This window comes from Rhinatrema bivittatum, chromosome 4 (genome assembly GCF_901001135.1).
Source record: "Rhinatrema bivittatum chromosome 4, aRhiBiv1.1, whole genome shotgun sequence".
Taxonomy (NCBI): domain Eukaryota; kingdom Metazoa; phylum Chordata; class Amphibia; order Gymnophiona; family Rhinatrematidae; genus Rhinatrema; species Rhinatrema bivittatum.
The window spans coordinates 148621633-148646675 of NC_042618.1; the positions used below are offsets into that span (position 1 = coordinate 148621633).

The 25043-nt window shown below is 40.7% G+C and overlaps 1 protein-coding gene across 6 annotated transcripts in view; it reads right to left on the reverse strand.

The window, feature by feature from the left end:
* The window catches only part of RALGAPA1 (Ral GTPase activating protein catalytic alpha subunit 1), a 647855-nt gene that overhangs the window by 609374 nt on the left and 13438 nt on the right, over positions 1–25043 (reverse strand). For all 6 annotated transcript variants that reach the window (XM_029598964.1, XM_029598967.1, XM_029598968.1 and 3 more), the window contains exon 2: positions 1104–1214. In XM_029598964.1, the coding sequence (XP_029454824.1) occupies positions 1104–1214 (111 nt within the window). The remainder of the gene's footprint in view (positions 1–1103; positions 1215–25043) is intronic.

Below are 25043 nucleotides of genomic sequence, written 5' to 3' on the forward strand. Positions count from 1 at the left end.
ATCACCACTTCAGGGGCAACACGGCCAAAGCCAGTGCCTTCCCAGAACCGGTGCCATGCTCTGATGGTGACTGGTGACTGTGTTTCCTCAATCTGCCATGGTGCTCAGCCCAGTCTTTCCCCTGCACCAAAGAGGGTGAGGAATCAGACATCCTGGAATGTGACACTGATAGCAGTCGATCCTCGGTGCCCCTCTCCCAAGAGGGACCCGGTGGTGGGGTGGACATCGATGGCTTGGTGTCCAAAGGCTCCCCTTGAACTTGTGGAATTGATGCGCCATGCGCCGGATGCCGGCGCGGACAGCCCTGATTTCTTGGCGCCAAAAAGTTTCTCCATTTTATCCAAACATACCCAACGACCTTTAGGGGTCATCTGGTCACAGAGCTGGCAATCCCGGACATCATGCAATGCCCCCAGGCAAAGAACACAAACTTCATGCAGATCAGTCAGAGACATGGTCCGCGGGAACTGGGGACACTGACGGAAACCGGAGGAAGCCATGCTTCAGGCCAGCTAGCGGTCAGTGCAGGACAGACACTGACTCCAAAAACCTCCAGAACCTACTGCATAGAAGAAAAAAGATTTCCCGTGCCGCTCTACTAACTAAGGGGGGGTTGGTGAAGAGGGACCCCGGCACGGATGTGATGAAAAATTGCAAAAACCAAAGAAAAAAATGCTGAAAAACAGAGTAGAGCTCCACAACTGCAAGGCAACAGCACCGCAGAAAGAAAGAGACTGAAGGGGGACCCCATATGGCTGCGCAGATAGTGACATGCTGGGCATGTTTTTCGTGCCAGGCTCCATCTGATGTCATCCATGTGTAAGGACTACCATCCTGCTTGTCCTAGAATTCCCTATTCCCAGAGGGTTTACATTCTTACCTGAGGCATGTAAAGCTAGCCATTCCCTGCATGACTTCTGCATCAGTTATTACAAAAAAACATCAATTAATAGCACAGCTAAACTAGTTGACTTGGAAGATTCAAGTAAGGCCTGAGGTGTGGGTAATCAAGATACTGTATACCATAGTTGTTATTCATCTTACAGCTGTAGATTCTTTACAATAAAAAGCTTCATGTGTTCAGTCTTATGATTCATTCTTACCTTTTTGTTTAAGGCCTGTTTCAATGATCACAAAATTTTCAAAGAAGACGTAATATATGTGTGAAAAATTTTGGTCAAAAAACGGCTTAAGGTCAATGGAATCTGCATTCTCTGTAAAATGGAAGAGGGAAAAGAGAGAAAATTAGATTTAGATTTTTTTTTTTTAAACACATTTCATTAGCAAGATTTATTATGTTTGTTAGGCCCCAATTCCCAACACCACTAAAGCATTTAATATAGATACAGGGTGAGAAATGGATTAACTCGGATTATCTTTATTAAGGTTTTTAGTCTCATTGAGTGCAAAAATATATTTGCATAATATTTCAATGAGTCTATGAATAGTATATAATATACTTTATACATATTTGCATATATGAAAATATCAGGCATACCTGGAAACAATGGTCTTATAGTGTATCAATTCTGAATTAAATTACCACAATTTTAAGTAGGTTTTGCATCAAATATTTTTTATCTGAAATACTACTAAATTAGTTATGGGGTTTTTTTGTTTGTTTTGGTTTTTTGTTTTTTTTTAGAAATACTGTTATGGATATATAGTGTTTTTTGGCAGACTGCAAGCCCTCAAACTTCATATGCTGGTTTGTCAGGCCTTTCTACAGTTTCTTCACAGGGGCCTGTCCTGGCACAAAACTCCAGGTTGGAACACCAGCAGAGGGGTCTTTGTAGTAAGGAGTCCAAAATTCTGCTGTGGAATACCACAAAATATATTTTTCACTTACAGAAATGTTGCAGTTACCCATTAACTTTTGCTAAGCAGTCTAGTGACAATGCTACAAAGACAACAGCATGTCACTAGTGCCAAGAAACAGATGGGGTATGCCTGTGATATGGTTATATTACAGCTGTGGTTTTCAATCTTTCACGACTACTGTATCCCTTTCAAGAGACCGAAATATCTCACATACGCTCAATGTTGGAAAAAATTCAAGAATTTACAGAATATACTTCACTTACATTTGGTTGTTCTTTACCTTGGTTGTTTAACGATTCCACTATTTCTCTCCACCCCCACCCCCCCAATCTCTTCACTGCTTTTACCTTGTCTTCTAACTCTTTTCCTGGTTTTCCTTTCCATTTTCTCCGTCCATCTGTCAGATATCTAAATCTCATTTCTCTTTCATCTCTCCATTTCTCACCCCCTTTCCTAGCCCTCCATCCCATTATCTCTTCACCCATCTCCCAACCTCTTATTTTCTTTACCCCACCTCTCCTCCCATTTCCAGTCCTCTGTCTCCCTACCTTTTACTCTACACTTCCCAGCCCATCCCCCCTGTCAAACAACCCTCCACACCCCTCCTCTCTTACTCTGACACCTCTTAGCCACTTAGACGCCTGTTTTCAGTCTACATCTCTCAGTCCCCATGTCATTTTCTTTCCCATGACAACAAGAAAGCAGTAGCAGAGCAACCACAGAAATAACAATTCAGGAGAGGCAGCCAGCCACATAGCTAAACTCAATCAACCAGAGGCAGCAGGGATCTAAGGGGACAATGCAAGGGCTGCACCCCCTGTTGCCACAGCTGCCTCCTCTTCCTCCTACCTCTATATAGGAATCCTTTCTAATCAGGAAGTCTGTGTGACAGGGAAACAAGAGAAAGAGGAGCCTGTCACATGAACAGGCTGCACCTTTCACCATGCTCCCCCAGTACCTGTCTCTGCTTTAGTTCTGCGGTTGGTACATCAAGCTAGAAGCCCAAACTGCTCTCGCCCAAAGATGGGACAACAAAAGGCCAGTGGTCAGAATGGAGGCACAATTGCATCAGGCTTCATTAAACCTTAACAGCGGTGGTAGGTCTATATTAAGCTGTCATGGTAAAACCATAACTACTTGGAGTAACCTGTGCAGAGCAGTAGTTACCACCCTAACAGTAGCACTACACCTGCATTAGTCTTACAAGAGAGGCTAGGATAACCTAAACATAGCGGCAGTCAAACCTTTTACACTTCTAGTACAGGTGTATCAAGCTTCCAAGAAAGCTGGGATAATATACAATCATCAATGAGCAGGGGAAGATTGGATGTTTTTGGACAACAGCTTTCGTAGATTTGATGACTTTATGGAAAATTTGGTGGTAAGTAATGGAATGCCCTATACCTATTTTATCTTTTGTTACCATGTTCTGTGCACGGCAGAGGTTGCATCAAAATAGATAGATTGAGTGGGCTGGAGTTCGGTGAAGTAGCCCTTACCCTGGATGCTGTTCTGTCTCTAACAGTGGAGTCCTGGCCCTGCCACTCTCGCTGACATTGCAGGCCATCCAGAAAAGGAAGCCTGCCACAAGAGGACAAGGAACATCTGCTGGGAGTAATTTGTGCCCTCAAGGGTGAGTAGTTTTCACATCTTTCTCACCAGATGAAGGTAGAGAGCCAGACACCTTCTGGATGATCTCTTTCCTGTTGCCAGGTGAGCCCTGGCCCTGCCCCTCTCACTGGCATCACAGAAAAGCAGCCTGCTATGGGAAAGGATCATTACCAAAGGGAGTCACCAGGAGGGACTAGATATTAGGGTATTATCTCGACTGTAGTAGGTTATGCTTTCACTACACCATTGTATTAATATATTTTATTGGAACTTTTATTTGAATTATTGTATTAAGTATTAGATTTTGTAAATGATATTTTGTAAATATTGCTGTTGCGATTTTATTGTAACACGTTAATTCAGTTTTTGCAGAAAAGAATGACAAATGGAGAATAGAATAGAAGATGGCCTGAATGTTTAAATATGGGATGGTAAGACCCAAAGAATAAGACAATGTAAGCCTACAATAGCCTCAACAGGGGGGTGACAGCACTTAACATAACAACCACATGCCTAGCCTAGTGTGTGTCAGTAAAACAACCAACCTCCTGTGATTAACAAACAATAGTAAATGTGACAATAATAAAAAAATTGGAAAACGGCCAAAAGGTTAAGAATACTAAAGAGGATAAAACAGAAGATGAGGAAAAGTCAGTAAAAAAGTTGTTCTTGGTGCAGAAAAAAAAAATGCAAACAGATCTTGAAATGCTGCTTCTCAGAAAAAAGATAAAATTCAAAATGGAATGGCTAATGATTTATTATGTAGGTTCCCAATTGGGCATGCTTACAAGCATTTTCTAGAAAATTCAGACATTCCTCAGTCAACACATATCCTATGATCTATATCTGTGCTACTCATTGAGGCTGCTTGTCATGTTTCATCAGATAGATACTTTGAGTACCAGTATTAGCAAATGAATTACTAAAAAATATCAACATGCTCCTTTTCCTTTCTTTCTGTTTTAACATTTGCTTTATTGCTAGTGTGCAACAAGTGTGGCCACAATAAAATCTGCATAACGTTTTACTCCATAAAAGTGTGAAACTAATAAATATTAGTACAGGGTAACCAACTCCAGTTCTCAAGAGCCACAAACAGGCTAGGTTTTCAGGATACCCACAATGAATATGCATGCACTGCCTCCACCTTACACAAACCTATAGTCGTAGATATCCTGACTCTTGAGGACAGGCCACGCCTGTACTAGTATAAGAGCCTGTGCAACAATGCACATACATACTTTTACATACACAGAGGCTGGCAATGATCAGAATGCCATTTTATGTGCATAACACATTTCTGCCCATACAAATTGCAGTCTGTATCCAATGAGAAAATGTGTTTTTTGTTTTGTTTTGTTTTTTTTTTTAAATTGTAATTTGTCTTCAATTAAGGTTAAGGTATGATTTTTGGTGGGATACTGAAAGTACATCCTACGGATGCAGCTTTTAAACTAAAACAAAGGGGAAAGCCGACAGTCACTCAGCAGCGCATGGTTCGGAGAGAGGTATCTTCAAAGGATAATAAAGATACATTAGAATCAGGGCATCCCGACAGTGAGGTTCCAATAATAAGAAAAGTAGTCCAAGTGCCTGTAACTAAAAACTCACCTGAGCTAAAAAATTCTAACTTATCCCTATCAATTAAAAAGCAGAATGAAAATACAAACAAAAAACAAACTTTGAAATGTTTGTATGCTAATGCCAGAAGTCTAAGTAGTAAGATGGGAGAATTAGAATGTATAGCAGTGAATGATGACATAGACTTAATTGGCATCTCAGAGACATGGTGGAAGGAGGACAACCAATGGGACAGTGCTATTCCAGGGTACAAATTATATCGCAATGACAGAGGAGCACCCAGGAGGCGGTGTGGCGCTTTATGTCAGGGATGGCATTGAGTCCAACAGGATAAACATCCTGCATGAGACTAAATGCACAATTGAATCTTTATGGGTAGAAATCCCTTGTGTGTCGGGGAAGACTATAGTGATAGGAATTTACTACTGTCCACCTAGTCAAGATGATGAGACTGACAGTGAAATGCTAAGAGAAATTAGGGAAGCTAACCAAATTAGTAGTGTGGTAATAATGGGAGACTTCAAATACCCTAATATTGACTGGGTAAATGTATCATTGGTACATGCTAGAGATATAAAGTTCCTGGATGGAATAAATGACATTTTTATGGAGCAATTTGTTCAGGAACAGACAAGAGAGGGAGCAATTTTAGATCTAATTCTCAGTGGAGCACAGGATTTGGTGAAACAGGTAACGGTGGTGGGTCTGCTTGGCAATAATGATCATAATATGATCAAATTTGAATTAATGACTGGAAGGGGGACAGTAAGCAAATCCACGGCTCTTGTGCTAAACTTTCAAAAGGGAAACTTTGATAAAATGAGAAAAATTTTTAGAAAAAAACTGAAAGGAGCAGCTACAAAGGTAAAAAGTGTGCAAAAGGCACAGTCCAGATCTATTCCACACATTAAAAAAGATGGAAAGAAGGCAAAACGATTACCAGCATGGTTAAAAGGGGAGATGAAAGAAGCTATTTAAGCCAAAAGATCTTCATTCAAAAATTGGAAGAAGGATCCAACAGAAGAAAATAGGATAATGCATAAGTGTTGGCAAGTTAAATGTAAGACATTGATAAGACAGGCTAAGAGAGAATTTGAAAAGAAGTTAGCCGTAGAGGCAAAAACTCACAGTAAAAACATTTTTAAATATGTCCGAAGCAGAAAGCCTGTGAGAGTGTCAGTTGGACCGTTAGATGATAGAGGGGTTTAAAGGGGCAATAAGAGAAGATAAGGCCATCGCGGAAAGATTAAATGATTTCTTTGCTTCGGTGTTTACTGAAGAGGATGTTGGGGAGGTACCATACTGGAGAAGGTTTTCATGGGTAATGATTCAGATGGACTGAACCAAATCACGGTGAACCTAGAAGATGTGGTAGACCTGATTGACAAACTGAAGAGTAGTAAATCACCTGGACCGGATGGTATACACCCCAGAGTTCCGAAGGAACTAAAAACTGAAATTTCAGACATATTAGTAAACATTTATAACCTATCATAAAAATCTTCCATTGTACCTGAAGACTGGAGGATAGCTAATGTAACCCCAATATTTAAAAAGGGCTCCAGGGGCGATCTGGGAAACTACAGACCGGTTAGCCTGACTTCAGTGCCAGGAAAAATAGTGGAAAGTGTTCTAAACATCAAAATCTCAGAACATATAGAAAGACATGTTTTAATGGAACAAAGTCAGCATGGCTTTACCCAAGGCAAGTCTTGCCTCACAAATCTGCTTAACCTTTTTGAAGGAGTTAAAAAACATGTGGATAAAGGTGAACCGGTAGATGTAGTGTACTTGGATTTTCAGAAGGCGTTTGACAAAGTTCCTCATGAGAGGCTTCTAGGAAAAGTAAAAAGTCATGGGATAGGTGGCGATGTCCTTTCGTGGATTACAAACTGGTTAAAAGACAGGAAACAGGGAGTAGGATTAAATGGACAATTTTCTCAGTGGAAGGGAGTGGGCAGTGGAGTGCCTCAAGGATCTGTATTGGGACCCTTACTTTTCAATATATTTATAAATGATCTGGAAAGAAATACGACGAGTGAGGTAATCAAATTTGCAGATGATACAAAATTGTTCAGAGTAGTTAAATCACAAGCAGATTGTGATAAATTGCAGGAAGACCTTCTGAGACTGGAAAATTGGGCATCAAAATGGCAGATGAAATTTAATGTGGATAAGTGCAAGGTGATGCATATAGGGAAAAATAACCCATGCTATAGTTACACAATGTTAGGTTCCATATTAAGTACCTCTACCCAAGAAAGAGATCTAGGCGTCATAGTGGTTAACATATTGAAATCGTCGGTTCAGTGTGCTGCGGCAGTCAAAAAAGCAAACAATGTTGGGAATTATTAGAAAAGGGAATGGTGAATAAAACGGAAAATGTCATAATGCCTCTATATCGCTCCCTGGTGAGACCGTACCTTGAATACTGTGTACAATTCTGGTCGCCGCATCTCAAAAAAGATATAATTGCGATGGAGAAGGTACAGAGAAGGGCTACCAAAATGATAAGGGGAATGGAACAGCTCCCCTATGAGGAAAGACTAAAGAGGTTAGGACTTTTCAGCTTCGAGAAGAGACGACTGAGGGGGGATATGATAGAGGTGTTTAAAATCATGAGAGGTCTAGAACGGGTAGAGGTGAATCAGTTATTTACTCTTTCAGATAATAGAAAGACTAGGGGGCACTCCATGAAGTTAGCATGTGGCACATTTAAAATTAATCGGAGAAAGTTCTTTTTCACTCAACGCACAATTAAACTCTGGAATTTGTTGCCAGAGGAAGTGGTTAGTGCAGTTAGTGTAGCTGTCTTTAAAAAAGGATTGGATAAGTTCTTGGAGGAGAAGTCCATTACCTGCTATTAAGTTGACTTAGAAAATAGCCACTGCTGGTCGGGAGGAGAGCCGCAGCGTTTTCACATTACCTGAAGCGAATCCTGGGGGTAAGTGGTGGCTTGCCCCGACGGTCTGGTTTTTTACATCTCTCGCTAGCATTTCCTGTCTGAGGGGGGTGTTTCCAGGAGGAGGTGGGACCTAGACTTGGACTTTAAATTACAGCATGGTTGCAGGAAGGGAGGGACAAATATTGGGGGAGAAGATTGGGGGGAATACAATTATAACTTAATCTTTAAGATATTGGAACGGAGGTTGGTTCAGGAACATGCCTTCCTCAACGTTGTATTTGTTTATTTGTTTTATAAACTCAATAAAAATTGCTTGAACATAAATTACTGCATTGCTGCGGCGCACAGCAGAGCCGGCGCGCGGCTAGCAGGGCTTTGCCGGGCTTTATATTTTTATTTTCTTTAGTATTATCTTATGTATTTTCTCTCTCAGCCCCTTAGAAGTGATAATTTTCTTTACTTATTAATTTACTAAAGTCATAGCATTATAATCTTAAATACTGGTGTTATATATAGATTTCCTAGAATGCCACACACAAAAAGGAAGGCCAAATTAAGGCCTCCTAGTGAAGTGGTAGTAGCAGAAGCTAGACAAAAAACAGTATTAGATTGGCTAGAACCCGAAAATTCCCCAGCAGGGCAGATCACGGTAGGAGAGCCACTAGAACGAGGTGCCTCCCCTCAGGTCAATGAAATATCTTTGAGCCCAGGGGCACCGGCTCCACCAGCTTCCCCTGGGAAAGAGGGCCTTGAGGCCCAAGAAAAATCAGGGGTAAGTCAGGAGGGTGAATACAGTCTTTTGGAGATACAAGGAGAAAAAGGAAGTCATCTTAACGATTTGCATACAATATATTATAAGTCGAATGAGAATGCGCGTTTGAGTTTATTACAAAGTCCAATTGTGTCTCCCATTGAGTCAAGTACACCAGAGATGAGCAACTCATCAAAAGATAATCAACAGAATATAGAAGTGGTTATAAAATCTAATATTTTAATGCCTAAACTAAATAATATAACTATGGAAAGTTTATGGAATGGTTTGGTGAAATTAGACTTGTCTATAAACAAATTGACCGAGGAAGTAGATAAAATAGAAAAGAAAATTACTCAGGTAGAAAAAATTCAAAGTGAGTAGATTCTCGAGGGGGAAGAAGTAAGTAAAAGATTGGAAAAGTTGGAAAATTTGGTAAGATCATTAAATATTAGAGTTAATAATTTTCCAATCATAAAGAAAATAAATCCTATTGAATTATTTAGGAGTTATTTACTACAAATATTAAAAATGTCAGAGAAATGTCTACCTGTTATAGTAAGAGCATTCTACCTAGGAGATAAGAAATATGAGAAAGATCAGGTATGAAAAGAATCAAGTGATAAAGAATTGGAGAATGTTAGTAGATCTATAGATATATCGGAATTACTCCAGAAATCTCAAGTTGAGTTGGATGTAAATACAAGGGGAACTCTATTGGTCCAATTAGCCTTCTCAACGGATAAAGATAACATCATGAGATCCTTTTTCCGGAATAGAACAAGTACTTTCTATGGCCAGAAGGTCTGGATTTTTCCTGACCTCATTAAAATTACACAGGTTCGTAGAAAAATATTTCCTCCGATATAGAGAGAAAGTACTAGAAAAAGGAGGCTGTTTTAAGTTGATGTATCCATGCAAATGTAGTATAAAATTAAATGGCTGCAATTACCTATTTTTAGATCCAATAGATTTGAAGAACCTTCTTGAAAATTAATGACTGGTATAGAAAAAGTTTTAGAGAGGATCTAGATAATGCTATTTTACTTGTTAATATCATTCAATTATATAAGAATGTTCACTTCTTTTTTTCCTTATGATATAATTGAAGATAGGAAGGTATCTGAGTATGTAATTGTCTTGGTACAATTTGACACAGTTAATCCTGATAATTTATTTGTTGTAATAATTTGAAACAATAAATAAAGAATTGAAAAAAAAGAAAATAGCCACTGCTATTACTAACAACTGTAACATGGAATAGACAGTTTTTGGGTATTAGCCAGGTTCTTATGACCTGGATTGGCCAATGTTGGAAACAGGATGCTAGGCTTGATGGACCCTTGGTCTAACCCAGTATGGCATGTTCTTATGTTCTTATCATTCATTAAATGTCTTTAAACGGCAGCACAAATATGGTTTTTCGGAGCAAGACTGGCACTGACCAACATAGAAACGTAGCAAATTATATACAAAGAGATGAAACATATGCTATTTGGGAACTGGCCTGAAGCTCTGTAGGTGCCCCAGGTTCATGTATGGTGTCCAGTTCTTGCACTTCAAACTAGCCAGTCTTCAGTGGGAAGGCTGATTCTAGGAGGAAACATATTGAGCAGCTGCTGTAGTAGTGATAGCCATGTTTTATTTATTTATTTATTTATTTATTTATTTATTTAATGTCTCATATATAATGTCAAAGGGTTTCATCTTTCTTGACTAAATGGTGCGTATTTCTTCGCACCTGACTAAAGGAAGTAGGCCCACAGTGAGAAATGTGCTATGCACACCGAATGATGGAGGAAAAAGCTACACAAAACAGCTCTTTGTCAGTGCAAAACAAATCTCCATTCTGAAAGGTGGGTTGGAAGGAAAGAAGAGGAAGAGCAAGGGAGAACTGCAGAAAAAGAGAGATGCTGAAGCTGACTAGGATGACCAGCTGAACAAAAGTTTTGAAGTCCAGAAAAGTAATTTTAAAAGCTAATAATGAAAAAAAAAAAACCCCCACACACACTAACATAGGGGTCAACACCCACTAAAGCACTCCATAGTAAAAACAATCATCATCCAGTTTTGGACTTTGGGATTGGAATTTACAACTTCTGACTGCACATCAGGGATTCTACCACTCAGTTAACAGAGAAACTTCACAACTGAGTTGGCAGAAGAACGCCATCTGCTCTAGCCTGGCTGCTCATATCCCTCCATTAATGCTCTACTACATCAAATACCAAGAAAAGGAAAAACAAGTTTATATAATTTTTTTAAATTGAATCCACGGTGTTATATTTGCATTCATATACACTGTGCAAATACTGTAAATTGTCATGCAATTACTACTATGTGTTTTTTTTATTTTTACCACTTTAAAATGGATTATTCACAAAAACAGCCACTATAACAAAAAAAATGTTCTATTCCAAGCTCCATAGTAGTTTATAAAATGAACAAAAACAAAACAATTCAATTGTACTATAACATCCTCCACAGCAATTTAGTAGCAAGGATCTCACTCAGTACTGGAATATGAGAAAAAGTCATGCACAAGAGCCTAATACGATTAGGAGGTCGTAATTACTAACAAATGGATCTGGATTTTCTGACCTTAATGACTAACATACATTTCTTGACTTGAAGGGAAAGAAAGGAAAATGAAAGGGGAAGCAAATGATTCAAATCTAAATCAAAGTTAACAGAATATATTTTTCCATCTTCCTGCTTTCCCCCTCCCCTTGCCCCCTGAATATTACTCACCGAAAAGAATGTTACAAAAAAACAGAAGGTAAGCTAGTAGCTTCTAAGGATAGAGAATCAATACATGTACATAAAGTGCTGAGAAATAATTTGTGAGCCTCCTAGGATGGTCTGTATTTTAACACAACTTAACTCAAAAAGGATGATTAAATCTTAATCTAAACCCTAAAAAGAGAAAGATAACCCCAGAAATTACCTCAAGCAAATAGGATATATTATAATTAGGGACCTTCATTTTTGTGTTTTATTTTAATTTTTCCTGGGAATTTATCAGGGTTTATTATGAGAAAAACAAAAACCAGGAGAAAAATGTGACATTTTTCTGGGTAAATACCAGTTTATTTTGGAGGAAAGAAGCCAGGACAATAAAAACATAAGGCTTGCCCTACTGGATCAGACCAAAGGTCTATCAAGCCCTGTATCCTGTTTCCAACAATGGCCAAGCCAGGTCACAAGTACCTGGCAGGAACCCAAAGGGCAGATAGAGTCCAAGTTGTTTATCCCAAGAATAAACAGTGCATTTCTGCAACTCTACCTTATAATGGACTTTTCCTCCAGGAACTTGTCCAAACCTTTTTTAAACACAGCTACACAAATAGTTTTCACCACATGCACTGGCAACGAATTCCAGAGCTTAATTATGCGTTCAGAAAAAAATATATTTTCTCTTATTAGCTTTAAATGTATGACCTAGTAACTTCATTGTGTGTCCCCTGGTCTTTGTATTTTTTTGAAAGAGTAATTAACTGATTAACATTTACTGGTTACATTCCACTCATTTTATAGAACTCTTACCATATCTCCCCTCAGAAATTCTCTTCTCCATGCTGAAGAGTTCTAACTTCTTTAGCCTTTCTTAATAGGGGAATTGTTCCATCCCAGTTATCATTTTGGTCATCTTTCTCTGCACCTTTTCTATTTCTGCTATAATTTTTTTTTTTAGATGTGGTGACCAGAACTGCACACAATACTCAAGAGGAGGTCAAATCATGGAGCAATACAGAGGCTTTATGATATTCTCTGTTTTATTCTCCATTCCTTTCCTAATAATCCCTAGCATTCTATTTGCTTTCTTGGCTGCTACTGCACACTGAGAAGATTTCAACATATTTTCAACAATGACACCTAGATCCTTTTCCTGAGTGGCAACTCCTAAAATGAAACTTTGCATTATGGGTTACTCTTCCCAAAGTGCATCACTTTGTACTTTTCCACATTAAATTTCATTTGTATGCCCAATCTCCCAGTTTTGCAATGTCCTCCAGCAATTTCTCACAATCTTCTTGCGATCTAACAACTGAATAATTTTGTGTCATCGGAAAATTTAATCACTTTACTTATTGTTCCCATTTCCAGGTTGTTTATAAATATATTAAAAAGCAGTGGTCACTGAACAAATCCCTGAGGCAGTCCTTTATTCACCTTTTTCCATTGGGAACATTTACCATTTAGCCCTACTCTCTGTTTTCTATCTTTTTAACCAGGTGGCAATGCACAACGGGACACTTCCCCCATCCCATGATTTTTTAATTTCCTAAGAAGTCCTCTTGTGAGGAACTTTATCAAATGCTTTCTGGAAATCCATACACTAAATCAACTGGCTCACCATTATTCAGATATTTATTTATGCCCTCAAAAAAATGTAGCAAATTTGTGAGACAAGTCTTCCCTTGGCTAAATCCATGTTGGCTTTGTCCCATTAAACTATGCTTATCTAAACGCTCAGCAATTTTGTTCTTTATAATAGTTTCTTTTATTTTGCCTGGCACAGATATCAGACTCACTGGTCTATAGTTTCCTGGATCACCCTTTGACCCTTTTTAAAAATTGGCGACACATTTACAATCCTCCAGTCTTCAAGTACTATAGATGATGTTACTGATAGTTTACAAATTACCAATAACAGGTCTGCAATTTCATTTCTCAGTCCTTTCAGCACTCTGGGATGTATACCATCTGGTCCAGGTGATTGCTACTCTTTAGTTTGTCAAAGTGCCCTAGGTACATCTTCCAGGTTCACTGAGATTTGTTTCATTTCCTCTGAATCACCACCTTTGAATATCATTTCTGGCATGAGTATCTCTCTTACATCTTCCTCAGTGAATACCGAAGCAAAGAATTTAGTCTCTCTGCTATGGCTTTGTCATCCCTAAGTGCCCTTTTACCCCTTGATCATCTAATGGTCCAACTGGCTCCCTCACAGGCTCGAATGTACCTGAAAAAGTTTTTATTATGAATTTTTGCTTCCACGGCAAGCTTTTCAAATTCTCTTTGCCTTCCTTATCAATGCTTTGCATCTGACTTGCAAGTATTTATGTTGTTTCCTGTTTTCTTCATTTGGATCCCCAATAATATGCAGATTTTTCCACTCACCCACTCAGCAGCCTCCCTATCTACTCCCAACCCTAGCATGTTCCTTTCTCCCTCTTCCTCCCACCCCCCACTTCAACAGCATTTCTCCTTACTAGTGGTGGCTCCAGGCTTCACCTCTCTCCTTTTGTCAGCACGCTTGCTGAGGATCCCACACTCTGCAGCACTGCACTTCTGCTTTGCTGCAGGGGCAGGAAGCCTGCCAGCAAGTGCTGCTAGCAGGCATGGTCTTCTTCAAATGTTGCATTGGTGGCACCAAGCAGCAGGTATTGTGAATGCCTGGGAGGAAGGGGAGACAGGCGCATGCTCTCTAGTGGCACAACAGTAACACTGGAGAGTTTGCTTTCGCTGGATGGGACTTAAAATACTGCGGGTGCTTTGGTACACATTGGCTTCCAGCAATTATTAGAGGTCTTGAGTTACTGCAACAGCAGCTCTGGAACTGCTTTTTAATCAGTCTAAAATTAGGGTGAAAATCGATTTAAACTTATCACTTTTGGAAAAATCCAGGAATTTATGGGCAAAAATTGGTTTAAACTAAAAACAAAGGGCTTTTATTATAATTATTTATTCAACAAAAAGATTCAATAAGTATCCTTGGGTTAAAAAGTATGTCAGCCCGTCATTCAGTAACTGATGGAACCACCTTGAGCAGCAACATCATCAACTAAATGTTTTCTCTGTTAATCAGTCTCAAATATCATCCTTGAGGAATTCTGGCCCAGTCTTCCATACAGACAGGTTTCAACTCTGAATTCGAGGGCTTCCCTGCATGAATTGTTTGCTTCAGATTTTGTCATAACATTTCAATAGGGTTTAGGTTGGGATTTTGATTCGGCCAATCCAAAACACACAATCTCTTCTTTAGCCATTCTATAGTAGATTTTCCCAAATATTTGGAGTCGTCATCTTGCTCCATAACCCACTTTTGGGTCAGCTTTAGCCCTTGGTTTCATGGCCTGAAATTGTTCTTTAGAATTTTCTGATGTAAAGCAGAATTCATGGTTTCATTAATGAAGACAAGCCATCCAGGTCCTGATGTAGCAAGGTTGTCTCACACCACCATGCTTAACAGTCGGGATGAGGTTCCTAGTTTCAAAGACAGTCTTTGTTTTCACTAAATAAACTTTTGTTAGATGTTAATGAGAAATTATTATTTACCTGAATTTCAGAACAAGTGGATTTATGCATTCCTACCAGCAGATGGAGACGGAGCAAGCTGACATCACAGTACACATACCCCCTGCAGTGATCTCAGCCCGCTAGTATTCTCTGCAAAAGCAGCCGTGGACAGACTAGACAAAAAACTATTAAAACGCGGATAACCATATTGATACAAAGCCAACAGGCAACACTGACCTCAGATAAGAACATAACATTAAACTAGGCACTAGAGTTACTTACCAGTAATCCCTGTAACATGTAAGCACACAGGAGGAGTAAAATGCAACCACACGGCAGCCAAGGGATGGAAGCTGGATTCAACTGACTGCCCTAAAGAAAAGGAAATTAGTGTCCAGCCAGATAAATCCAGAACAAGTGGGATGTACCCAAGCTATTTCCGAATAGGGTGGGAGGCTGCCCTCGGTCCAGACAAAACCGTACGTGCAAAGGCCACACCCTCTCAGGCCTGAACATCCAGGCGAAAATACCTCGAAAAGGTGTCTCAGGAGGATCACGTCACAGCTCGGCAAAGGTCGAGGGGAGACAACAATCTAACTTCTGCCCATGACACCGCCTGAGCCAGAGTAGAACGAGCCCAAATCTGACTAGTTAACAGCTTCCCATGACTATCTCCTTAATCCAGCAAGCTATGGTAGCCTGCGAAGCTGGTTCTCCCTGTCTAGTACCACCGTGAAGGACAAACAGGAGATCCAACTTTCGCAAAGATTCAGTAACCTCCAGATAGTTGACAAAATGTTATTCAAGAGAAACTCAGTGACCACCTTCAGTAAAAAGGAAGGAAAAGTATGCAGCTGTATCGCCCCTGGAGTCACCTGGAGAAATGGCTCCTTACAAGACAAGGCCTGCAGTTCAGAAACCCTACATGAACAAATTGCCACAAGGAACACAGTTTTCAAAGTTAGCAACCACAAGGACAGAGTACGTAGCGGTTAAATGTAAGGCCAGCCAAAATATCCAAGACCAAATTAAGACTCCATGAAACACCGGAAACTGCAAGGGAGGACAAAGTTGTTTCACTCCTTTCAAAAAATGAGCTACATCAGGATGAGCCATCAAGGATCCACAATTTACTTGACCCCTGAAACATGAAAGCTGCTACTTGTACCTTTAAGGAATTAAAAGCCAAGCTTTTATTCAATTCATCCTGCAAAAATTCCAAAATAAGTGGAATCTTGACCAAGGAAGGAAGAGCACCTCAATCCGTACACCAGGCCTCAAACACTCTTCAAACTCGCACATAGGCCAAGGAAGTGGAGAACTTTCTAGCTCTTAGCAAGGTGAAATCGCTGCTGCACAGTATCCACGTTTCAGCAAGCGAGCCCTTTCAAGAGCCATAACGAAGACAAAATTTTGTTGGATCTTTGTGAAGGACAGGTCTCTGCTGCAACAAGTTCCTGTGCGCTGGAAGTCAAAGAGGCAAATCCACCAGAAGCCTCTGCAGATCTGCATACCACGGTCTTCTGGGCCAATCTGGAGCGACCAAGAGCACCACCCCCGTGTTGCATTCGATCCTTCAAATCAATCTGCCCAACATGGGCCATGGAGGAAAAGCATACAGCAACTTGTCTTCCAGCCACTCCTGCACCAGGACATTGATCCCCAATTACTTCGGTTCTCTATTGCGGCTGAAGAATCACAGAACTTTCGATTTGCACAGAGTCACCAGCAGGTCCAGGAACGGGAGACCCCAACGATCCCAAATCAACTGAAATACCTCGTCTGACAACATCCACTCTCCTGGGTCCAGACTCTCTCTGAGTGTCTGCCCTGATGCTGTCTTTGCCTGCAATGTGCGAGACTGAGATCATCTGGAGATGCACCTCCACCCATTCCATAAGTTGATCTATTTCCAGCGAGACCTGCTGGCTCTTGGTACCTCCCTGCCAATTGATTTAAGCAATGGTCATTGCATTGTCCAACATTATTCGGAATGACCAACCTTGCAGCCAGTTGCCAAACTGCAAACATGCTAACCCTACAGCCTTGGCTCCCAGGCGATTGATGTTCCAGAGAGACTCTTCTGCACTCCAGTGCCCTTGCGCCGACAGCTTCTGACAGAGAGTCCCCAACCTAGGAGACTCACATCTGTTGTCAATACTAGCCAGTCCAGTGGGGACAAGGAGACTCCCTTCCGTAAATGATCCACCTGCAGCCATTACTGCAGTTTGGAGGAGACCTCCAGAGGAAGGAGACGACCCCTGTGGCAGGGAATATCATGGCATGCCGGGCATGCTCAGTAGCCTCAGGCAGCCAGTTAAAAGCTTCTAGAAACTTGCCAGAAGTTTTTCCCGCTTAAGGGCTCCGTGAATGACATCACCCATATGTGAGGACTAGCATCCTGTTTGTCCTGGGATAAATATATATGCCCTTGGAGCAACTTGCATAAAAAGCCCTTGATGTCCTTTTTCTTTATTCAATTTTCATAACATATATCCACAGCTGATATATGCTCTTAACCAGGGGTGGAAAAATCCAAGGTGCTAGGTCACCTGGGTGCCTAAAAATTGGCATCTATTGCTGGCCCAAGCTATATAAAAGAGGCACCATCAAAGCGGCAAGCCTAGGAAAAACCCCAGTAGCTGCAAATTGGGCCTGCCCAAACAGAAGAAAGACTGATGAAAACAAATCACAAACCTAAAAATATATTTAGCATAAATATTTCTCTCTTTTTTTTTAGCTTGCATTTTTGCTGTTTTCTTTTGCTTTCTTGCTTTGTCAATTTTAGATTTCTATCTTACCTTTTGCTGTAGCTCCTAAAAATTTCAGCTGGTATAACAAGTTTTCTACAAATTTTTCCAACCATGCTCTTAACTACTAAAACACATATATTAACCAGCTACTCTGACAGCAGAATAACCTCTCAATGAGCAGTCAAAACTAGACATTGTCCATATACTGCACCAAGGAATACCAAAGTACTAAGTCTAATCCTATCTGAAAAAGCAGTCCTCAAGAAACCACTACAACGGAAGTGTGACATACGCATAAATATTGTCTGCCAATATAGACGGTTTCCAAAGAATGCAGAATGCCTGTAGGGGGACCACAGAAACTACTGTACACCAAGAGCAATGAAGTGCTGTTCATGTAAAAGGTGTTTGGTTGGTCTTGAACCATGGTCTGCTTGGTCCAGAGGCAGATCTTCTGCGTGCATCTGTGGACCAGAGAAAGCCAGTTTTAGACTGCAGGTGGCATGCTGTATGGCCCCGCTTCCAAGGATCTGGATTGTTCTTTGGGGTATTCAAAAGGGATGCTGGGACACCTGGAAGGTGTTCCCAGCATTTAGATCGCTCAGGGGCTAAAGAAGGGCACTACAGGGTACTAAACTGGACGTCTGTTTTTTCAATGCACGCACAACCACCTCTCCTGGGCACGCAATGCTATATTTTAATGAGCTGCCATGTTAAAAAAGGACACGCTCTGCGAAAATTGTGCGTCAGAGCTCAAAAGCATCGGGCGCCCAGGAGATGTGGCATAAGTCAAGTTTTGTTCTTGTCTTTGCTATTAATAAATCTATACTGAATCTCCAATAATAGTGTAATTGCACTACAAAGGCCCTCAACCTGACAATGTGCTGGTATTCATTTTGGACTCAGTTGTTCTGATGAAAGAACATTCCATCAATGGAAACTAAACTAGAAGAAGTTGAACATTGTATTTAAAGAAAACAATTTACCCAAGGATGCACTAAAATTGTCTTTCATCTTATGTAACTGTGCTTGTTTTAAAAAATTTTAGGTGACATTTCCGAACTTTCATTCCTGATTGAAAACGGTCATATGGTTGAAGTGCCAGAAACAGGAACATGCAGTCACCCCAGAGTAGTTGCATATGTGTTTCTCAAGTACTGAAATAAGCACATTAAAATTATTCTATTTGCCTGCTTATTTCTATGGTCTTGCTTAATATGGGACTCATGTGGTGGGTGGTTAGTGATAGATAATCATAAAAACTGATTTGACTACTAGTTTTCATCAGGTGGCCAAATGACCATCAAGCTTGAGAAGAATTTCTGGCACATTGCTCAGGCCCTATGGTATATTATGTTGTGCTTTCTGCTTTCACTGAGGTCAGTGGAATATGGAAGGAAATTTAAAAACTATTGGCTGGCTTTGGACTATCTCTAGAGGCATAGGGTTAAATATAAGAGGCCTGATTCAAATCTAAATATTTAGCCTCATAGCTTACTCTATGTAGCTGGAAACTCTGAACCAGTAATCAGATTGGCAAATTTACAAAATATTTAGAAGCAAGATGAGCCCCTAGTGGAGGTTTGTTTGGGGGTTTTTTTTGGGGGGGGGGGGGGGGTTCTTAGCATGAGGGCGAGTGATAACATTTTTAATTTTAATGTTCTTTTTTCAGTACTTGAGAAACCATATATGTAACTATTCTGGGGTGACTGCACATTCATGTTTTTGGCACAGTTAGGAAGCATGATTTGCCTTCATGTTCAGGTTTTTTTTTTGTTTTGTTTTTTTAATTTTCCCTGAGAATTTAAAAGTATTTATTACAAGAACAAAAATATTTACATGGACAATAAGTTTTCTTTTCCCTCTGACATCTCCCATTTTTGTTATAACAACTGAAATTACCAGAGAAACTAGAAAAACACTGAAAACAGAAGTCCCTAGTCAGAGAGTATCAGCAGCAGAGTAAAATATAAAACCTGTCTTGTAGTTCTGAGCTCTACCTACTAAACATGTGTTATTTTTTAACTACTGTTTCAAAAGCATTAAATATTCAAAAAACAGAGTCTTAAAGATATCCTGGGCACAAATAAGTTAACAGGATAATGCTTTCTACAAACACTTCCCATAATTGTTTTAACACTATGTGTCTCTCAACAAAAGTACAACAGTTTACTCCTTGTTTTCCTGGTAACCAGCACTCGAATGGAAATACCAGCTCAGAAATAGATTTGGCATGATTACAGATTCACACAGTTAGCAAAGTTTGCCAAGTGAGGGACACAAAAATGAAAAACAAAACAGCTCTACTGTATTCAATAAAAACAGAAGTCCAAAACTTAATCTGTTCCAAAATATCTCCACTTTGCTGGCAAAGGCCATCGCCCTGTTGATTTATAGCAACTCTTAATATAAATTAGGAAAATGAATTCACAGTATAAATTTATGCTAGGCAGAATACAATACCTTAACCAGGAAAGCACTTTGGCCTCATTTTTCAGTTATTTCATGTTCTAAGGTGAAATTTGGGCTTACCTGTTCATTTTCTTTCCTTGAGTCCTGCTGCAGACTAGTGGGTTATCTCCGCCTACTAGCGGATGAAAACAGAGGATGCATCCTTTTTCAGCAACATCACTACTTGGTTTATAGGCTAGTGCTGAACCAGCAGTAGTCATTATGTCAAAGCAATGGAAAATACCAACTGCCCTTAAAATACAAACAACTTATGGAAGAGAAACATCAACATAAGGGAATGAGGAAACGCTCCTATTTCGCCTGCTTAGAAAGCAAACTCTCTGTATGGTATTGTGCACGCCAAGCAGTGCAACAGGGAAGATTAATAGCATAGAAGCAACAGCCTCGGGCACACCTTCAAAGGCAAAATCGATATTTTCTGCCAAGGATAACAGTGCAGGCCCTGACTTCCCAGGAAGGTCCTGGACTGGTACAGTAGGACTCACGGAAAGGAAATTAGCAGGCAGAACCAAATTTACCTTATTATCCTGCTACACCAGTCCAGATTAGTGTGATATACTGAAATCTATTCCAACACGAGTGGGAAGACAGGGCTGTTTCAAGAATACCTGCCCCAAGACAGTATCTCCATTGACCTGCACATTTAATCCATAGCATCTATGAGAGACTGTTAATGACTAAGTTGCTGCCTTACAGACATCCTCTGGAGCAGGCACTGAAGCCTCTCCTCCAGAGGAAACCCAAGCCTTCATAAAATGAGCAAAAGCACCCTCAGAACCTGCTGACCCTTCAACAAAGACTGAAGGGATCATCTGATTTACAATGACAAAAAACAAAGAGGATTCTGAAGCTGCCTCATCCAATGAGGTCCTGCTGGATAAAGGCCTATTGATTAGCCGAAAGAGATAAGCTATTTTGACATTTTATATATTACTATAAATGATTTTTTTTTTTGCAAATTACCTAGGAATGTTGATAGATGGTATATAAATTTAATAAATAGATATCTGAAGAAGATTCAAAGAACCTTTAATAAGGGGAGAGATTACTCTTACCATCACATTACCCTTTTGTGGGACACTGCAAGAGATATTGCCTGCTTAGGTAAAGGCAAAAAAAAATGACCTTAGATAAGGATGATGGCCCTGGTTAAAAGTGACCAATTCTGTGGAACGACTAGGAAGGATCACTGCCAATTAGGGTCTAACTCTGGGCATAGGCCACTAGGGATCCAACTTTGAGGAATATCTTTTAAGAATATAAGAATAAACATTTTGAAAATAGAAGACAGTGTTCTGAGAGCCAGATCCACGTTCTATTGGGGCACTAGAGCCCCAGGAGAGGGCAAATATGCTGAACACCAAACTCCCTGAATCTGATATTTGTACCATGAAATAGCTACAACTGGGACCCCAGGGAATTAAAAGCTCATCCCTTGTCCCAAAGCCTTTTGCAGGAAGGTCAGCATAGATGGGATATCTACCTGCCAGGGTTAGAGAGCCAGAGATATGAAAGAAACCTCAAGCCTAATGAGACTCCACCAGACAGCCACTGCTGATGAATATTCCTCTCTGTGTTAACAAACTCCTTAAGGGTTAAGCTGATGATAAAAAAGTAATGCAAAAATACTAATCCTCCTTTCCTCTGTTGACAAATGCTATTCACTGAGACACTAATGAAATGACCTTCATACTAGGTATCATCGTTGTGTGTTACTGTTATGAACCTGTGCTGCCCACGGGTCCCCCCCCCGCGAGCAGGCACTGATTCACTCACCATACCGTCTTCGCCCACGCGGCCAGGAGGCCGCCGTCGGCCCGCCCACGTGGCCAGGAGGCCGCCCTGCTTCTTCCTGGCTTCCGCGGCCGGAACCGCGGCCTTCTTCGGGGCCTGGGACCACTCCCATCGCTGTTTCTTCTTCGCGGCGCTAAGGCCCCAGCCCCGGGCTCGAGTAGCGGCTGGAGCTGCCCCCGGGGACTCCTGCAGTGGCTGGAACCGCTGCAGACGTTGGAGCCTGCGCTCAGGCTCAGCCCTGCCTCTCTGACGTCTTACGCACAGACGCTGTGCAGGCTGCTGGCCATGGTCCTGCACAGCCTCTGCACTCTCCTCCTAGGCGCGCGGCCGCGTCTTCTTCTCCTATTTAAAGGGCCAGACACGCTCAAAATTGAGCGTCAGCTGTCAAACCTGCTGACAGCCGCCGCTCCGGGTCAAAAGGAGGCGCTAGGGACGCGCTAGTGTCCCTAGCGCCTCCTTTTGCCCGTTTCTACTGCACCACCTAATTTAAACAGAATCGCGCACACAGGCGAGTGGCCTGTGTGCGCGCCGGGAGAGCAGGCGTTCGTCCGCTCTCCCGCGGACTTTTCTGAATCGGCCCGTTAGAGAGGTAGTATAGTTAGGGTAAAGATAGTATAATAAAAATAAAAATATACATTACACCTTGGTACAAAATCAGAAGAGTGAGATAATTATGTTAACAGCTCTTGGTAGGCTTGTTTAAAAAGCCAGGTCCTTCACACCATATCTCAACCCTTCCCACATACATATCTGCATCTCATACCTCCTAACCAATGTAATACACCCACACTCATATCTCCCATCCAACTGCTGAGTCCCTGCTGTCCTGTCTATCCCAAAATAACAACTCTTCCCACCCAATCTAAGTCCCTGCTATTCAGCCCAATTCCCACTCAGTCTTCAAATCCCCATTCTCCTGCCACTCAATCTCTCAGAGTTCACCTGTATTTATTATAAGAATTTGTATTTACTATTTATATTTATTATTTAGCTATTAACATTGTTCTATTACCACTTGGTACTATTTCTCTCCTTCACCTCTAACTCTAAGTTCCTACTAAGTTAGCCATGTTATTTATACCCAATTGTTGGATGTAATTGTATATTTGTTTAATTGTTCAATCTGTTTGATGTAATTTTCTGTTCCTTGTTCCGTGTAAACCGAAGTGGTATGCACTAGTGCATGAACTCCGGTATATAAAAGCCTTTAAATAAATAAATCCCTAAATCCCCACATAATGTCCATGTGCCCACTCCCCGCTCTCATACCCGAGTCCTTACTTTCCTCACCCAATCTGTGAGCCCCACTCGCTTCACCACTACCAACCAATTTGAAGTCCCCTGATCTTTTCCTCTGCACCTGCCCACACATTTTCCCTCCCCCTTCAAATCTGGGAGTCCCCAATCTAAACTATTGTTAAAAATTAACATTTCCTTCCTCTGCTAAATGCAGATTGCCTTCATGTTGCTTTGGTTCCCACATCACCACCATGCTAAATGATCAAATATCTCCATCACATTCAGATGTTCAATTTCAAGTTTCAACTGCAGTCTGAATGAATGATTAAACATGAGCACAGCTGATGTAGCACACCTCAGAGATTGCTCTCGGTGAACTATCATTCACTAGCAAAATTCCTGCATCAAGTAGTGAGCTTCGCAAACTGCCATATAATAACAATCCATATTATTTTATATTCATCTCAAAAATGATTTAATAAAGGATAGATTGCCCATTTGTAAATCACAAACATTGTTACATAAATAAAATTAGCAGAAGTCCTCACACTCAGGCCGATACAGTACATATGGAGCGCACTGTTAACCCCCCACTGGACGCGTGTTTTCCCTTACCCCTTATTCAGTAAGGGGCCGAAAACGCACGTCCAATCTGCCGAACCTAATAGCGCCCGAAACATGCAAATGCATGTTGATGGCCCTATTAGGTATTCCCGCACATTTTGCTTTCAGAAATTAGCGCCTACCTTTGGGTAGGCGCTAATTTCTTCAGGCACCTGGAAAGTGCACAGAAAAGCAGTAAAAACTGTCAGTGGGCTCGAGAACCGATGCCGGCAAAATTGAGCGTCAGCTGTCAAACCCGCTGACAGCCGCCGCTCTGGTCCAAAAGGAGACGCTAGGGACGCGATAGTGTCCCTAGCGCCTCCTTTTGCCCGTTTTTACCGCCAGGCCTCATTTAAATACAGACTCGCACGCATAGGAGAGTGGCCTGTGCTCGCGCCGGGAGAGTGGGCATTCACCCGCTCTCCCGCGGACTTTACTGAATCGGCCCGATTATGATTGAGAAAGATGATACACTCAATAGCACTATTTCAAACTTTCTAAAAACACTATGTATAAGTCCATTTTAATTTTTCTAGCCCATTAATAAATCAGATGAAATAAAACTTTTTGCTTAAAGAATTACTTTCGGAGACCTTCATTAATGTTAGTACATCAAAGTTAGACATGTCAAATTAATTACTGCTATCATTTGTCTCTGCACTGTTCTAACTTAGCGGTTCCCACTATTCTAGATCTGTGCACCAATATGTGGAGCCATTCCAGACCGCAACACATACCTTACATTATCTTTAGGGAACTTCGTTTTCAGTTTTTATTTTATTTTTCCTGGGAATTTCAATGCTATAACAAAAAAAAAAAAAAAAAGTGGAGAAAATACTTTTACACTGATTTTTTCCTGTTTGTTAGAGCAAAGTCATTTTTCCACTGAATTTTTTTTTTTTTTTTTTTAAATAAAACAAATTACCAGGAAAAATAAAATCTGCAAACGAAGGTCTATCTTTTATTTAATACATGCAACTATGGGCCAGATTCACTAAAGATTTTCTCCTATGTTGTGTTTGTGGGAAAAACCCTTAGTGAATCAGGTATATTACATTACTAATATTGAAAAGTTGAGTGGATGTATTATTAGAGACAGCAGACCGGAAGTCATCTTGATGTACATGTAGGGACAAAATGGCCTCCACTGAAGAGAGAGCAGGCAAGATTATTTATCGTCTAGAACTGCTTGAGACAAAGAAATTTAAACTGCGTACGTTTGTGTGCTGAACGTATAAATGCTTTGTTCTCTATATTATGACATTGGCAC